An 18732-nucleotide genomic window follows, 5' to 3' on the forward strand; every position below is an offset into this window, starting at 1 on the left:
GAGCTCCGCTTTAATTTGATCAAAGTAAGATATATGGATGCCTTTTATAACAGAACAGTTAATGCTATTCATTCTGTTATTCGCCATGTACACCATGGACAGCGTTTTACAACCCATTCATAAAATGCAAGCTGTGATGGAGTTCTCCCTGTTTAAGAAGGTAATAAACTTTAAAAAAATAAATAATAAAACCCCCCTGCAGGGCAAAGGCATAAGGTGCCAGTATGCATTAACGTCTTCACGCTGACATATCACAAATATGCGGCCTTCGGCTTTAAAGCTGCATCCATCACCCTGGTACTGGGTGGTCAGCTTTTCTTAACCACTTCCCACCCGGCCAATGCACATATACGGCTGGGTGGGAGCCATCTACTCCTGATAGGACGTTCAGGAACGTCCATCAGGAGGAGCAGGATCGCCCGCGCAGCGGCGCGATCCCGATGCGCCCGTGTCACCCGGACACGACGCATCTCAGATTGGCAAGAGGGCTCTGTGATTGGCCCTCCTGATCACATGACGGCCGTGTCCAATCACGGCCGTCATGTGATGTAAACAAACAGCCGGTTGCTAGGCAATCGGCTTCTCCTCTCCTCACACAGAAGTCATCGCTGAGGAGAGGAGAGCAGATTGCTGCAGCCGGCTGATGATCAGTGAGTATGAGCTGTTTTTTACAGCTTTTTACTCACTGATCACCAGTCTAGTGTACACACAAATCACCACACAGTAAACACACCACACAGTATAAACACAATGTCCCCACACATGTCCCCAAAACATACATGTCCCCAAATAATAAAAACACATGTCACTAATAATAAAAACATGTCCCCCACATATGTCCCACTAAAATCACATGTCCCAATGATTATCTGCACACATATGTACATGATCATTTGCGTACATATGTCCGTGATCACACAAACCAATTATTATACACTTAACGGAATTTTTTTTACCAAAAACATGTAGCAGAATACATTTTGGCTTAAATTTATGACAAAATTTGATTTTATTGGATTTCTTTTAAAATAGAAAAAAGAAAATATTGTTTTTTTTTCCAAATTTCTGCATTTTTGCGCTTATATCGCAAAAAATAAAAAACAGGGTCGTGAATAAATACCACCAAAATAAAGCTCTATTTGTGCGAACAAAATGATAAAAAATTTCATTTGGGTACAGTGTAGCATGACTGCGCAATTGTCATTGAAAGCGCTGAAAGCTGAAAATTGGGCTGGGAAGGAAGGGGGCGAAAGTGCCCTGTATTGAAGTGGTTAACCACCGATGCGGCTAATTAGCCAATTGGCTGTTATTGCAAGCAGCGGGAGGGGATGTTTCATATTATAAAAAAAAAAAAAAAAAAGCTAATAAAAATATATATTTTTTTTTTTCTTAAATTTCATAATCTTTATTCATTTTCATCATTATTTTACATAATAAAAGCAAGAGAAACATTCTCTATAACACGTATAACACTTATTTCACCCTAACAGATACAGTAATTCTATAGAACAGAATAAAACCTTTAGAAAGCGTTCCTATCCATAATGTGTCAATAATTCTTCTATCTAATCCCCCTTTTCACTCACTGCTCAGATATTCTTCCTTCCCCTTTTTCTTCCTCTCTCTCTACCCATCTTCCTCCTCTCCCATGCCTCGTACTGGATATCTCATTCTATCCAACCAGGGTTTCCACATCTTTTTAAATTCTTTAAAATTTCCTCTCAAATATATCACCCTCTCTTTCCATATTGTTTCCATGATTACTAGCTGCCAGTCCGCTACTGAAGGGGCATTTTTTGCTTGCCACCTTTGAGCTGACAATTTTCTTGCCTGAAACAAACACCTCTGTATTGCTTTATTTGTATATCGCGATCTTCCTATTGCTTCTCCCAGGCCCAGCACACATATCCTGGGATCCCCTTGATCGCCACTCTAAATGTTTCATTCAAAGTAACAATCTCTGACCAGTAGCGAAACAATTTTGGGCATCGCCAGAACATGTGTGCCAGGTCTCCAGACTCTTGGCATCTAGGGCATTTGTCATCTACTCTGCATCCAAAGCTAAACAGTCTTTTTGGTGTATAATAGGTTCCATGTAGCAGCATTAAATGTGACATCTTCTGGGCAGGCGAAACTGAAATTGAGTAAACATCCTCCAGTATTTTCATCCACTGTTCATCCGTAAGGATTCCAAATTCCTCCTCCCATTTCCTTCTGCATTTAAACCTTTCTGGACACCCTATACTTCCTTCACATATGGCTGGATATACATCCGCTATAAATCCTTTTGTCCTTACTGGAGCATTTAATCTGCTAAAAATAGGGGAGTTATTCCACACTGGACCTTGCCTATTAAATTGTTTCCCTAGAGCGTGTCTAATTTGAAGGTATTTTATAAAATGATTGTTTTGATATATCAAACTCTGATCTTAAAGCACTAAATGTTTTTAATATTTTCCCTGTATATAACTGGGCCAGCTTATCTATCCCCTTTACTTCCCATTCTTTATATCCCCCTATTTCTTCAATTTCCTGCAGGTTCCGGTTATCCCACAGAGGGGTATATTGAGTTAAGCCTCCCAGGCCTTTAATCGCCTTCACTGCCTTCCACACTTTTACTACAAATTTTATTGTAGGTATTTTTTTTTTTGGGAAATGAATTTGCCTCCAGAGCTTCTACCATATTCTTATGGGGTGTCTCCATTAGCATTAGGGCCCTGTTAGTTCCACCACCTATCTCCTCACTCATTCCCAAGTGTTGTAGTTGAGCAGCTAAAAAGTAGCTCCTTGGGTGTGGAACTGCCATTCCTCCTTTTCTTGTTGGTGATTGCAAAGTTTGTAAAGCAATCCTTGATACTCCCCCTCTCCATATAAGTTCTCGAAATAATACCTCCATTTTCCTAAACCACGTTATATCTACCCATATCGGGGAGTTGTGTAACATACAATAACTGAGGCATCCATACCATTTTAATCAAATTACATCTCCCTGCGAGTCGATAATGGGAGTCTTTTCCAAATTTCGGTTTTATTTTTAAATTTAGCTATTAATGGAACCACATTATCACTTATATATTTATTAGGATCTCTTTGTATGTGTATCCCCAGATATTTCATGCGCTCCACTACTTACAGCTGCACACCTATCACTGGGCTTTGGGCCCTGCTTTTATCCAATGACATAAGATCTGATTTTTCCCAGTTTATATCCAGGCCTGAGAACCTCCCGAAATCTGTAATAAGTTTCATCCCTTGTCTGAGGGACTGCTGTGTGTCCCCCAGGAAGAGAAGAATATCGTCCGCATATAGCGCTATCCTCTCTTCCCTCATCCTCCTTTGAAAACCGACCATATTCATATTAGATCTAATTGCAATAGCTAATGGTTCTATTGCCAGGGCAAAGATCAGGGGTAACAAAGGGCACCCCTGTCTTGTCCCCCTCTCTAAGAAAATCCTATCTGAATATTCATTATTAACCCTAATTCTAGCACTAGGGCCGTTATACAGGGTTTTTACCCATGCAATAAGATTAGGGCCCAACCCAAATTCCCCCAGTACCCGCCAGATATAGCTCCATTCTAGACTATCGAAGGCTTTGATTACATCCAAAGCCATTATTGCCTTATTACCTTCGTTTTCTGTTGGTACCTGCATGTTAAGATATAATCTTCTTATGTTCGTACTTGTAGATCTGCCCGGGATAAAACCTGTTTGATCGGGATGTATCAACCTAGAGATAATTTTATTAAATCTGATGACTAATACTTTGGCTAATATTTTAGCGTCCGCACATAGAAGGGAAATGGGTCGGTAGGACTGAGTTTCCAATGGGTCCTTCCCCTCCTTGTGCAAGACTATTATTGTTGCTTCAGTCATTGAGGTAGGCAATCTCCCCACCTTTTTCGCCCAATTAAATACTTTAAGGAGCTCTGGAAGCAATATTTTACCGTAATATTTATAGGTTTCCACAGGAAGACCATCTGGTCCTGGGGATTTCTTATTGGCCATTTCTGACACTGCGCATTGAATTTCCTCAATTGTTAATGGGGCTTCCATTATCTCACTCTCCTCCTTAGTTAGGGACGGTATTTTGATATTCGCAAAGAACCTATCCATATCCTCGCCATCTCCCGTCCCCTGTGAGGTATACAGTTTGGCATAAAATACCCTGAAGGTATCTGTAATCACTGATCTCTGTGCTGAGATTTCTAATCACTGGGACGGTGGATGGCGAGGAGTTACTTCTTACAATCTTTTTTTTTTAATTCATAAAGGTGTACTTCTTCCCAAAAAAATGGCATTTGAAAAGCTGCTGCACAAATACAGTGCGACATAAAATATGCTCAAAAAACATGTTTGGGGGGGTTATAAGTAATTTTCTTGCAAAAGAAAATACAGATTTTAACTTTAAAAATTTTAACTTTGGCAATAAGTGCCAGAAAAAGGCTTGGGCATTCAGGGGTTAAAACAAAGCACTCCTGCAGCATGCTGTCACCACTGCAGAGGCCTCCATCTTCACCAGGCCTTGCTTCCAGGTTCCCAGGCGGCGGTTGCTTGATTGACCAAGTCACGATGACGTCACTTCCAGGCATGCTAGCGGGCCTCTTGGCCGAAGCACACAGCGCATGCACGGTGACGTCTCCGGCTGCTGCTCAATAGAATATCTCCTAAACGGTACATGTTTAGTAGATATTCATTTTATCTAAAAACTTTATTATACGTTTACCTGTAGGTAAAAACAAACAATGAGAGTTTACTACCACTTTAACACAGCAGAGAGGGATAGTTTTAGGGTTAATGGGGTTGTAAAGCTTTGTTTTTTATTTTCTAAATCGGTTCCTTTAAGTTAGTGCATTGTAGGTTCACTTACCTTTTACTTCGATTTACCTTCTAATTTTTATTTTTTTTTCTTTGTCTGAATTTCTCACTTCCTGTTTCTCCTCAGTAAACTTTACACCATCATCCGAGCGGTGTTTGGTGAGCCAGAATAGCTTACTGTGGAGGAACAGGAAGTGAGAAATTCAGACATAGAAAAGAAAAAAAAACATTTAGAAGGGAAATCGAAGGAAAAGGTAAGTGAACTAACAATACACTAGCTTAAAGGAACCTATTTGGAAAATAAAAAAAACTAACCTTTACAACCCCTTTAAGGGACAGCAACCGGTTGTGTGACCTCGTCCCTGGATGCAAACAGATCTACATACGCAATCCCCATCTTTGGCATAAAGCCAGGAAGACATCGGGTGAAGGGACCATTCCCCCGGTTACAACTGCTGGAGCCTTAAGTCGTCTGCTTGCCAGTTCTTTACGCCTGGAATGAAGATTGCCAAAATGCACGGCACGTTTTTCTGCCCAGTGTAGGATATGGTTTACCTCTAGCTGGGCTGCCTGAGTTCTTGTGCCCCCTTGGCGATTGATATAAGCCACTGCTGTGGCATCATCAGTTTGAAACCTGACAGAAGAATTCTGCAACCTGAAAGTCCAGGCCCTTAGGGCTAGATCTGCTGGCCGAATGTCTAGAATGTTGATGGCAAGGTCCTTTCGGTTCTGCACCATTTCCATTGGACATACGCTTCTTCCAGAACTGCTCCCCAACCTGAAGGCATGGCATCTGTTACCAACCAAGAAGGATTTTCCCTTGTAGGATGGAGACTACTGATCGGATTGATTCCATGCGAAAAGAGCAAATCTTCAGGAAACCTTCGATCTTTGAGATCTAGAATGGGTCTGACATCCCCATTTGGTTTTGGTACCATGAAAAGGTGCTCTTCCACGGGAACTACTATGATCATTTTTTGTGACAAAAGTCAGTCTAACGCTAGAAAAAAGATGACTTTCTCTGGATCTTTGGGGACATTTGACCTGAGGAAACGAGGAGACAGGAATTCTCAGAACTCTAGTTTATACCCTAGAGCTACTGTGGAGACCACCCATCTGTCCCGAAATTCTTCCTGCCAGACCTTTGATAACGGCAGAAGTCTTCCCTCCACATCGAGCGAGGGCACCCCTTCATAAAGAGGCTTTAGCATTCTGTCTTACGGGTTTCCTCTCCCAGGACTTCTTTTGTCCCTGGGGTTGACCCTGAGGTTTACCTCTTGAATCCGACGGTGGATGCCGTTGAGACTGCCTGGAGGCTGGTGCCCCTGGCAGTGAAGAGTCCAGTTAAATGAGGGACTTCTACTTTTACCTGGCAAAATGGTACTTTTCCTACTTGAGATTTTTTGGATTTTGTCCAAATCCTCCCCAAACAGTCTTTCACCGCGAAAAGGAAAACCAGCCAAGAGCTTTTTGCATGGCGATTCAGCTGACCAATTTTTTAACCATAAGATTCTACGTACCAACCCAAGCGTAAGGCAAGAGGTTTCAAGAATAGAATCTCTGATTGTGTCAATTGCAAAGCACAAAGCTGCTGGCAGCTCAGCTAATTCCTGGGCCTGCTGCACAGGGAAAACCTTGAGTACCTGTTTCAAATGGTCTCTAAAGGACTGACATAACCCAATCGCCATCAGGTTGAGCCACTGAACCTGCCAGGGAGTAAAGGTTACTTTTAAAAGGAGTTCCAATTTTTTACCAGTTGGATCCCTAAGCATTTTCTATGTTGTCAACCGAACAAGTCAAATTTTTATTCACAGAGTATATAGCAGGGTCAATTGCTGGTATAGTCCATTATAGTAAATTTTTCCTCCATAGGATAATGTGTTGAAAACCTTTTAGGAGGAAAAAAGTGCTAATCTGGGTGATTCTACTTAGAATACATAAGCTTTTCTAGTAATGAATGGACAGAAAAGGAACGCAAGGCTTGCGGAGGCTTTAATGAACCCAAACAGGAAGTGGGCTCTTCAACCGATTACATTAAGGGTAACTTAAATGTGGCACAGATCATTTCAGTAAAATAATGCACCAGCAACTTCTCAGCATGTGAAGCTGAAGAAGGTCCTTCCCCACTTAATTCCTTGGAAGAGTAATCATCAGCCTGTTCTCGGTCTGAGGGGGGATTCATCTTCCCCCTCCCAGTTCCTCCGTTTGAGAATCCTGGGGGGTAAAAGGGGACCTAATGTGTTTTCTTCTACTCTGAAGACGTGATTAAAGTAAATGTGCCTGGGAATGACTGTGCCACCCACTCACATGCCACATGTCCACTCTGTCCCTCCTAGCTGTATGCACCTGAAAAAGGCGCATTTTATAGCTATGCAGCCCACGTTGTGGACGCTGAAGTGTGCCTACGCTGCTAAGCCCCACCCCCTTCCTCCAACCACCAACCGCACCCTCCTCCCACATCTATTTTAAAATAGAACATTTTCCTGCGCAAGCGGGCTCCGATCACATTGCATGGAGGAGAGGAGGAGCGCTGCCTAAGGGAACCGCCGTAATGGCAGCTGGAGCAGTGCAGCACACCGCTGTATAATGCCATGCTCCCTCTGCCTGGAGGAAAACTATTCAAGGTGGGGGTACATTCCTAGGAGAAACCCCCCCCCCCCTTCCCATGACTTTACATGGAGCCTGGGCGGGAGGAAGCGTGCAACTTGTACACAGAAGCAAAACTGACAAGCATGGAACAGGTACGTGATCTTGACAGCTCCCGGTGGTTACTACAGGCATAGCAACATCTACTTTAAAGGAAAAAACCCAAAAGAATTAGAAAAATTTCTTAGGAATCTCCCTTACCTTATCCAGCTGCAGGGTTCTGTGGTAACAGCCCCAATCTTCACCTCTCACGGTAGGCTCCATTAAAAAAAATAAAAAATAAAAAAAATCAGGCACTAGGACTCCCTTTTTAATCAGGGGATCCACAACCCTGGGCCTGTAAAAAGCACCTTGTCGGGAATATGGGGGGAAAAAATAAAATAAAAAATACAGGATTCCGGGGTCCAGCTCTTTAAAAAGAAGCATTACAGGCAAAACCTCATTTTTGGACACGAGGCTCGGGGTACCATTCAATTCAGCCTGGAAGAGACACTTTGAATGGATCCGGTTGCATGGCTTGGCCCAGTAAGGAATATTCCATGCGGAGCTCAGCACATCTTCACTCGTGACCAACACCTAGGACACTGGCGAAAAAACTGGAGGTACTCCAGGTAAGGGGAGGGGTTATATGGGGAATTGAACTTCCTGTTTAGGGTGTGCTAGTGTCATCACCTGAAGCTGCCATATAACCCATGCAGTTATTACGGTGGCTCTGTGTTCCGAAGTGTACGATAGAGAAATGTGCTTTTGTTATCTTTTATAAATGGATCTAGGGCTGCAACTAACGATTATTTTCATAATCGATTAGTTGGCCGATTATTGTTTAGATTAATCGGTTAATAACCTTTAAAAAAAAAAAAGTGGGTCAAATGGACGTTCATTTTCAACCACAGTGACGGGACAATTTGGAAATAGAAAACTTCTTAGTCAAAGGAATTTTCAGACAATTTATGTTGTTTTTTCATTCAGAAATTACATTCATTTTAAAAACAATGTTAAAAACAATTGAAAACTTCAAACAAAATTCTTTCATTCAGTGAATGTACAAAGATTTTTTGTCTGAATATTCTCATCTGAAAATGGATCCGTGTGACCAGCATAAGGCTCGGTACACACCTATGCAGTTTGCTTTTAATCTGTTTCTGCAGTGCTTTTTGCTGTGCGTTTTGATTTTTGCGCACGTGATTTTACCGCAATTTGCATTTTTTTTGGGCAGATAAAAAAACACAAATGACATGCTTTTCTGCAGCTTCTTCATTGAAGTATATTGAACCAATAAAGCACCAGTTTGCATTAAAAGTCCCCGACCCTTTCAGATGTGAACGTGCCCCATAGGAAACTATGTAAATGAACTGTAGTACATTTCTGCAAAAAGCACCATAAAACAAACAAACACACAGATGTGAACCAGGTCTAAGACTAAGTTTAGTAACATAATGGGGTTAGAAAAAAAAAAAAAGAGCCCTTTATAGTACAAAAAGAGCAAATAATCGCTACTGTAAATATTACTTTCACTGTTCTACAGTAAAAAAAATGAACCCCTTACAATAGTGATTATCTTTTTTTTGTACTATAAAAGATAATCACTATTGTAAGGGGTTCATTTTTTTACTGTAGAACAGTGAAATTAATATTTACAGTAGCGATTATTTGCCCTTTTTGTACTATAAAGGGCTCATTTTAGTTTTTTTTAACCCCATTATGTTACTGGCCGATTAATCGATTATGAAAATAGTGATCGATTCATTGCCGATCGATTCGTTGCTTCAGCCCTAAATGGATGGTATAGTTTCAGACACAATCTGCCAGACTATAAATATTTACCAACAGCTGTGCAATGTGAGGCTTCACCTCAGTGCTTAATATTTTACTAGATTGATTTTATAGACCCTTGCACAGGAAAGATATTTGAGAATTTACTGATGATCAGCTTATTTATCAAAATCCATGAATCTGTTAATATGACCTCGAACACAACTAGGTAAAACCTTAACAATGAAATAAAAAAACTTAATAGTCATCAAGCCTAAGAGCCGAGAAGGTGTTAAATATTTAAGGAGAATCTCCACCACAGAAAATTAAAGTCAATAGCTCCAAATACTGTAGATACTGACTTTCAAAAAAATTTACCCGTCTACGGATCCAGCACGGTCCTCACCCAGACTGGTTCTTCGCAAATCTTTGGGTCCCCAGTGCCGGCATGTTTATTGTGGGAACCCGACTGTGCAAGTGCTGGTCACGCTACACTTTATGAATGAGGGGTGCAGGGGACCATAAAGCTGAAAGTGGCTCGTAAGTCAGGTGGTTATTTTACGTTAATGCATTGTATGCATGAAGATAAAATAAAATAAAAATAAATAAAAAAAAAAAAAAAAGTCTCGGCTCCCCATCCCCAACACTTGCCTGAGCCTGATGCTGATCCAGCGCTGTACACAGGTTCCTACTGCTGGCAATCCCTCAGAGGAGTAGAGCCACGCTGGGATGGGATGGGTGGAGGAGCCAGGCTAGGGACGAAATAAGAGGACGACGACTGGGGCTGCTCTGTGTAAAATCATTACACAGAGCTGGTTTAGTATGACAGGTTTGTTCTAAACTTGTATATATATATATTTTTTTCCTCTCTAGATTGTAAGCTCCAACGAGCAGGGCCCTCAGATCCCTCCTGTATTGATTTGTATTGCAATTGTACTTTACAATGTTGTAAGGTGCTGCAAACTGTAAGCGCTATATAAATCTTGTATAATAATACTACACATACATACATATTTTTTTTTTTACAATCACTTGAACTTCCCTTTTTGGGTTAAGTTCCACTTTATGAAAAAGTTGAAAAAGAAAGTCCGGCCATTTCTGGGAGTTACCCAGGCATATTGTGTTGCAGTATATACCTTTCTATGTATTACCAAATAGACAAAATTATAAAAGTACTTACTGGTGCAGACTGAGCTTTAAGAACTGGTAAAGCTGGGAGCTCAGACTCTGGCTGGTTCCAGTGTCTTGCGTTATAGACAGCTTTTGTTGGAGACTAAAAGATATTTAAAACATGAAAACATTTTAAAACATAAGAAGATTTAAAGTTACTAATAAACAGTTTAATATACTAAATATAACAATTAAAATACAAGCATAATTTAGTAATTCGGGACTAGCTAGACTAGCACTAAGCATTTTTGACTGTAGGCAATTGAAAGACATTTCCTGGGCTCCTAAAAATGCCTCCTCCTGAAGCAATATAGGATGGAAAAGTGATGGAAGCAGGTCTCAGAAAAATGCTTGAAGAAAACTGCATTGCTCAAGTAAATGCTCACACCACAGTTTCAGCACTGAGTGACTTTATCACAGGGACTGAGTGGTTTGAACGCACATACTTTGAGAGCACAAGATAAAGCAGAACTTCACCTGAAAAGGGAAGTTGCGTTCATCAGCCTCCTCTCACTATTGTGAAAGTGCGGATACCTATTTCTGACAGGTACTCCCTATTCTGCTTGCCTTAGTGAGCAAAGTCAAAGTTCAATCTTGTTTGTGTGGATAAAGAAATGTGTTAAGTTCAGCGCACTGGCTAACCGAACCATGTATGGCCAAGCTTTAGATTCTGTCATTCATATTCAACTCAGAATTTACTTGAATTGCTAAAGCATGAGAAGCTCCCCCAATTAGGGCTTACCATCGCTAATACAACTACTGCTAAATACATCCACCACAGTAAACCATGAATATGCAGGAGAAAAAAAAAAGAAGAGTGAAAATTGGCTGTACAAAAAACTAAAAACGGACTAGTCTCTCTGCAGATAAAAAAAATAAAATAAAATCAGAACAATCAGGATGTCTCTATACAGCTAAAAAGAGTAGAAGGAGGAAAGAGACTTTACCCGTTTGGGTCCACTGAATATCTTTCGAGCTCCATCTCTGCTTTTATCTCCTTGTCTACTTGCAGGCTTTTTGAAGACTTCAGGCATAGCATACAGATCGTCTTCAGACTCTAGAGTATTTCAAAACATAAAGCTCATAATACAAATGCAAAGAAAAAAAAAAAAAGTAGTACATAGAGGGCATTAAGACATGGAACATCTCTATGGAATAGAGCCAAACTACAATCACCCGCTGTCAGAACACCCTGCCATTATAACACACAGATCAGTATTGTCAGCTATAGCCGGTGGCACCGATCGTTCAGTTACAATCCAACAGGCTGGTTGTATACAAGCCCCCCCCCAGTCCAGAAAGGTCCATGAGAGCCTTGACTCTTAATCACAGTCAGTGAGCCCATCAGGAGATGGAGTGGTTGGGGCTAAGCCAGGGCTGTGTGTGAATGGACACACAGATCCATGGCTTGAGAGTGCACCTGCTTCTGGCTGTGGGGGGAACCCTGCAAGAGGAAGGGGCCAAGCACGGTGGCGTGGTACCTAAGAGGAGGTTCTGGGCTGCTCTGTGCAAAACCATTACACAGAGCAGGCAAGTATACATACATACATAATTTTTTTTTTTTATATATAAAATAAAACACAAGTGACTTTAATATTGTCTTACTCATGGTCCAGTTCCATCATCCTCTCATACACACTAAGGAAGCATCACATAAACACATCGATTATGTTGGATACATTTTCATTTATATATTCAATTGTGATTTACTGTATTTGATTTAGACCTGGCGAGTACTAGATTTCCCAGGGAGAGGCCATGTGGGTTTGTGTGACAAACTCTTTTGCAAGTTTGATTGTAGGACTGCACTAACTTTCTCTGATATCTCTATACACTGGTTGACTTTTAATCAGTCTTTTTAAAAATAATTTTTAATTATTTATTCTTCAATTGACATCACACTGAATTACAGGATATATAGCATGTGATCATGATGATTTTTTAAATACTATTGCTCGCACATTGACGACATGAGGGGGTCATTTTAACAAGGTCAAAGTTTTATATCACAGTATTATTTTGCAGAGTTGTCTTTAAGCGACTGCAGCTCATTGGTTTTCATTATTTATTGGTTCATTTATGTGCCCAGTTGGCACAGGTTCCTCATATCTTATTTGATGCATGGACACCTTAACGTAAAGATCACTAGTGAGTTGACCTTTAGAGCGAACTTTAAATTCGTCTCAACATGGTTTTTATCAGTATTCAAAGTCAAGAAAGTCCATTTAAGTTTTTAATATAGGAAAACACAGCAACAAACAGAAATGAGGGACTACTCCCTGCAAAAGAATATTTGTAAAGTGGAACTCCAGGAAAAAAATAAAATAAAGTTATACTTACCTGTAACTTCTTTTCCCAAGAGACTTTCAAGACAGCACCCGAGTGGCTCCAACCAACTAGGAAACACCAACTCCACCAAATTTTAAAAGGCGGCTTCTCTCCACAGCTCGTCAGTTGTAGCAGAGTACCTCCAGCTCAAGCTGGAACACATAATCAGAATGTGGTTAGTCACAGCATAAACAAGAAAAGGGCAGGTGGTTGCTGTCCTGAAAGACTCTTGGGAAACAAGTTAACAGTAAGTCTGACTTGAATTTTACCTAAAAGTATTTCAGGACAACAGCTGAGAGGATAAAGCAAGACTTACCAACTAAAAGAGGGACAACAGGACCTTTCTGCCTAATGCCTGAACACCGGCTGACAGATGATCCAGTCTGTAATGACTGACAAACGTTAGTTAACTTGACCATGTCGCTGCCTTACAAATTTGATCTGGGGCAGCACCAGCTTTTTCTGCCCATGTAGTGGCCAGAGCTCTAGTAGTGTGCTCGTATTCCAAGTGGGGGAGAAAGAACCCATCTGGGAATAAGCTTATGAAATAGCTGATTTCAGTCATATAGCAACTGACCCCTTTGATACTTGGCGGCCCTTTCTGTTGCCAGAAAAAAAAAGAACCAAGACTCAGAAGACCAAAAGTCCCTTGTTACTTCCAAGTAATGTAATAAAATTCTTCTTACATCTAAGTTGGGGAATAAATTCTCCTATTTTCCAGAAGGATTTAAACAAAAAGTTAGGTGGATGATTTCCTGCAACCGGTTATGAACGGATGCTACTTTTGGCAAAAAAAAAAAAAAAAGAGCTGTTTTACGTACAATCCTGTCTGGGTAAATTAACAAAAAAGGTTCCTTTACTGATAGAGTGTGTAGTTCACCAATAATTGTTCTAGGTATACTCACAGGGCAGACACTTGCACTTCAGGAGTGCTAATCACACGACCTTTGTCTGCGCCATTTTGTAGAAATTCCAAAACTGACAATGTCTTCTACAGTTCAGTTTGACAAATGAAATCAAAAGTTGTACTCTCCAAATTTTAAGTGTAAATATCTCTAGTTTCTTTCTACTGGCGAGTAAAGTCAATACATATAAAGTTGACAATCCTTTGTTCATTAACAGCTGCTCCTCAGATACCAGGCAGTGAGGCTTGGCCTGGCTATATCCGGGTGGTATACTGGGCCTTGAAGTAGTAAGTCCTGTCAGAGGAAGCTGCCAGAATGCTTTGACTGTCACTTGTAGAATGGAGAAAAGCCAGGCTCTTTTCGGCCAGAATGGAGGGATCAGAATTACTTACACTTTTTACTTTTCCATTTTCCTTAATATCAGTGAAATTGGCTGAAAACAGGGAAGGCATAGCCCAGATGAAAGCTCCAAAGATCAAAGGTGCATTCGCGGAATCTAGTGCGACAGACATGGAGAGCCAGAGTTCCACTGAGGGATAAAGCCGCCTTCATAAAAGGGACATAGCAGGCTATAAAGGTATCCTTCAGCACCCCCTTGTACCAGGCAGATACCATTTTAAGCCACCACAATGGTGTTGGGACCAAACCGTGGCAAACTAAATGTTCTCCTCACAAAAGACATACAGGGGCAAACAGCAGCTAAAATAGCAGCAGTTCCCTCCACATTGACTGCCTCAGTACATTCCCACAGGCAAAAAAACTCCTCAGCTAATTTCTCCTGATTCAGAAACTGAACTAATTTCCATAATCCCTCACAAATATCCACAGCATCTCCAGCACTTTTGCATCAGTTTGAGAAAATGCTCCATAAGGCATTAAAGCAGACCTCTGAACAGATAACTAGCAGCATCAAAGAGATTAGAGAGCTAGGCAACCGCACTGCTGCTTTGGACACACAGGACAATGACTGAAATGCAGAATTTAAAAGAAGAAAATGACTCCAATCCAAATTAGATGACTATGAAAATAGGGCATGGAGATCCAATTTGCATATAAGAGGGATTCCAGAAACGGTGACAGACCTACAGTCCACAATTACTGCGCTATTTCAAGAACTTCAACCTTCCATGCCTATAGACCGTCTGGAATTAGAGTCCACCGAGCCCTCACGGCAAAGAATACAGATGGTCCTCCAAGAGACAATTGTAAAATTCTGGAGAGATCTCCCACTGAGATGGCGGACAGGGGCGGACTCCGTGGAAGCGGATCCACCTCGTAAGAAAGAGGCCTTAACCTGATTGACTTTTTTCACAACCAGTGACATGCCTTTTCAAAAATTCTATAAGTGACTTGAGAATTAACCCTATATACTTAACTACTAAGAGGCTGTTTGGAATTATTTCCCTTTTTCATTTTTCCTTATATATTATTTTTCTTTTTGCAATTTTAGTTTCACGAATGGTCAGGAAATTACCAAAGGTAAAATACTACCAATGTTCAGGCTAATTAGGGGGTAAGATGAAGTGACAATTTCTTTTCCTAAACATTAGCCTCTTATAACCCTATTATTCCAAATAGCCTCATTCAGTTTGTACTTGATCCGAGATAATATCACCTTTTTAATGGTGTCTAATATTATACGGCAGTTTAAAAACAAACACCGTTAATAGAAATAATAATAGCTTCAGGCATACTATTGCAATATATACGAGATAGATACAATTTTAATAATTCTGAACTATTACTCCAGATTTAACCCAGTTATTAAATTCCTTTGATACTATTGTTTTAAATTGCTTTCAGGATATATGACAAGTTAAATTTAAAACGTTATATTCTCTAGGCAATTATATAGGAATACCTAGAAAGTTAACATTTAACAAATTACCTGCTACCCGAAATACATGCATCCTTTTGATGCTTTCAGTATAGGGCTTTTTCCCTGCACGCAGATGACCCGTGCGCCCTCCATGGTCTACTATGTTCATCCACACATACGATGTGGGTGATCGACATAGGTGTGCCCCACCCCCTGATAGGGATCCACATTCTCTATCACGGGCCAATTTTTAATTTTTTGCATATCCATTGGTCTCAAATCAAGCTATATTTACGCTAACCTTTTTTGCTGCCGCCTTTTCTTTCTCTTCCATTTCAGACTCCACGAGACCCCATTTCTCTTCTATTCCTATTAAGTTCATACAGGTCGCACCTCCAACCCAGAATTTTATATAGCTAGGCAAGTTCGCTCTTTATAATCAGTTATCATGGCTCCAATAAATGTATTATCCCTGAATGTTCAAGGTTTAAAACGTACCACAAAGGACCAAAGCATTTCGCACTTTTCATGCACACCATTGTGTGTCTAAACGGAAAACGCACTTCACTAAGGATTCCACTCAAATATATATCCCCTTTTTATCTGCAAATTTTTACAGACTCTGCAAATTGCAAACAAAGAGGAACTCTTATTGCTATCCACTGATAAAGCCTTCACTTTATTAATCAGAGATCCAAGACCCAGCAGGACGATACATAATACTGCGGTGACATATGATCAATACGTAGGTCACTATTGTATAATACTTTGCGCCTAACAATAATCCCTCCTCTTGCATTTTTGCAAGTGGTGAATACACACAAAATTGGAACAGTGATTATTGGCGGTGAGTCTAATCAGGTTATCCTCCCATTTCTTGACAAATCGCCCTACACACCTCACAATGCCTCGACCAAATCAAAATTTTCTCAACTCCTCTCCAGATACAACTTAGTTAATACATGGAGAGAAAGTAATCGGATAAAAAAAAAAAAAAAAAAAAAAAAATTATACACTTTTCACACCCTTATCAATCCTCATCCCGCATTGACCATATTTTCTTAACTATTGGCATGATACCTGAGATTCTCCCATCTGATATACTCCCCATTACATGGTCAGACCACAATGTGGTAGTTACGACCATAGCTTCCACTATGCCAAAGGCATATGATCCTACTTGGTATTTACCAGACATAATGCTAAAACACCCATCACAATGCCAGAAAGTTGAGCAGACTTTGAAAGAATACTTGATGCACAATAGCATACCCGAAATATCCCCCCTTACACTCTGGGAAACACACAAACCAGTATTGCAAGGCGATATACAGAGACAAATGGCATTGTTTAAAAAAGGGAACGTAAAATCCTTACCCCTAAACTAGAAAACGACTTTAAAGCTGTGTCTATTTCATTTCAAAACAATCCGAAATCCCAATTAGAAAAAAAAAAAAACGTGTATACAATAGAACTTATTTCTTACGGAAACGGCAGATAAAGCCTATAAACGCACTAGACATAATTTTTATACAAAAATTAAAAAATCCAGGTATTTAGCACATGCACTAAATTCAACAAACCATTCAAACCTATTCGCTGGAAGGTATCAAAAGACAATTACACTAGTAACCCAGTCAAAATCGTGCAAATTCAAATCGCATTTAGCATCTTTATACAAATCAACTCAAAATTGTAATGATACCGAAGCGGATCCCTTTTCCAACATAGACTTATCCCATGATCAAAAATAACTTTTAGAAAAACCTTCATCAACGGGTGTAGTGGCTGCCTCCATTAAAGAACTAAAAACAAATAAAAGAAATAAAAGGGCCCAGATGGTCATTCGGCTTCATATTACCATACATTCACAGAACTATCCCCCATTTTAGCTAATGCATTTAATATATTGTTAAATGACCATTCTTTCAAACAAGAATCATTGACGGCAATATTTTGCATGATCCCAAAATCGCTTTCCGATACTACTTCCTGCGCAGGCTATCGCCCCATTTCTCTGCTGAATCTTGATATTAAGCTGTTAGCAAAACGCCTTAACCAAAAAATATATAATTTAATACATAAAGATCAGGTAGGCTTTACTACGCATAGACAAGCGGGATTATGTGTGAAGGGCAGTGCTTATGGTACATATTGCCAAAAAGCGTCATATCCCCTCTTGCTTTCTTTTATTGGACATTAAGAGGGCATTTGACATGGTTTCATGGCCATACATGAAATATTCTGGCCCACATTTTATAAAATGGACAACAGCATTATATAACAAACCTATGGCATATATAAAATGTGCTGGATACAAATGCGAACCATTCTTCATCGAAAGAGGCACAAGGCAGGGATGCCCATTATCCCCCCTATTATTCGCTCTTATTTTAGAACCCTTAGCCCAATTTATTAGGACCAACCCCATGATTACCGACATTGAAGCAGGAGGTCTACAGCATAAACTCTGTATATTTGTGGATGAAATCCTTTTTCTGTCATCACCACAAATGTCAGGTCCTAATCTTTTGCCCATTTTAAGTAGATTTGTGTCAATCTCACGCCTGCCATTAACCCTAAGAAATGCCTGGCTCTTGATATCTCACCCAACTGATGCAGAATTGATTCCACTAAAAATGGCACTCCCCTTTATATGGGCAGAAAAGCCTATCCCATATTTAGGAATCCATCTAACAGCCTCTTATACATATTTATTCACAGCCAATTACCCACCCTTATTAAAAGAACATTGTTAAAACAATGGTCTCAACTCACATTATCCTGGATAGGAAGAATAAATGCAACTAAAATTACCATTTTGCCCAAGTTATTACCTCCCAAAATGATACAGGCATCCATCGGGTCCCAATGATAGATTAACTCAAAGGCAGTGTTTTACAAAGGAGCTGTTCTAAAGACAGAAACCTAAGTTCTATTCAGCGAAAGGGTCTAAAGCTAAGAGTAATTGAGGCCAGATGCCCTAGTAGCATTCAATTTAAATATCCATTTAGCCCCTCGTTGAAGCAACTTTTGATCAATGTTGCCCCCCCCCCCCTTGAGTCCTCTCTGACCCTTTCTACCTATGGGGGTATAACGTAGATATTTTCCTTATATAATATATATAAGGTCATAGACCCATCTCCAAAAGTTTCTAAACATTTTACCAAACATAAAATGAACCACATTTACAAAATGCTACATAAACAATTCCCTTAGTGTGACAGTTGGCAAAGAATCTCATATTATAAACCTCTCCATTAGGAAGCACATAGGACGAATCCTCTAGCATCC

General features: G+C 40.1%; 1 protein-coding gene across 2 annotated transcripts in view; it reads right to left on the bottom strand.

Moving 5' to 3' along the window:
• WAPL (WAPL cohesin release factor) overlaps positions 1 to 18732 on the bottom strand; it is a 215496-nt gene that overhangs the window by 119070 nt on the left and 77694 nt on the right. For both annotated transcript variants that reach the window (XM_077454603.1, XM_077454602.1), the window contains 2 exons: positions 11334 to 11443; positions 10397 to 10489 (listed from right to left, as the gene is read on the bottom strand). In XM_077454603.1, coding sequence (XP_077310729.1) covers positions 10397 to 10489; positions 11334 to 11443 — 203 coding nt within the window. The remainder of the gene's footprint in view (positions 1 to 10396; positions 10490 to 11333; positions 11444 to 18732) is intronic.

The sequence above is a fragment of the Lithobates pipiens genome, unplaced genomic scaffold (assembly GCF_037356315.1).
Source record: "Lithobates pipiens isolate NorthernLeopardFrog02 unplaced genomic scaffold, aLitPip1_a1.2 Scaffold_25, whole genome shotgun sequence".
NCBI lineage: Eukaryota > Metazoa > Chordata > Amphibia > Anura > Ranidae > Lithobates > Lithobates pipiens.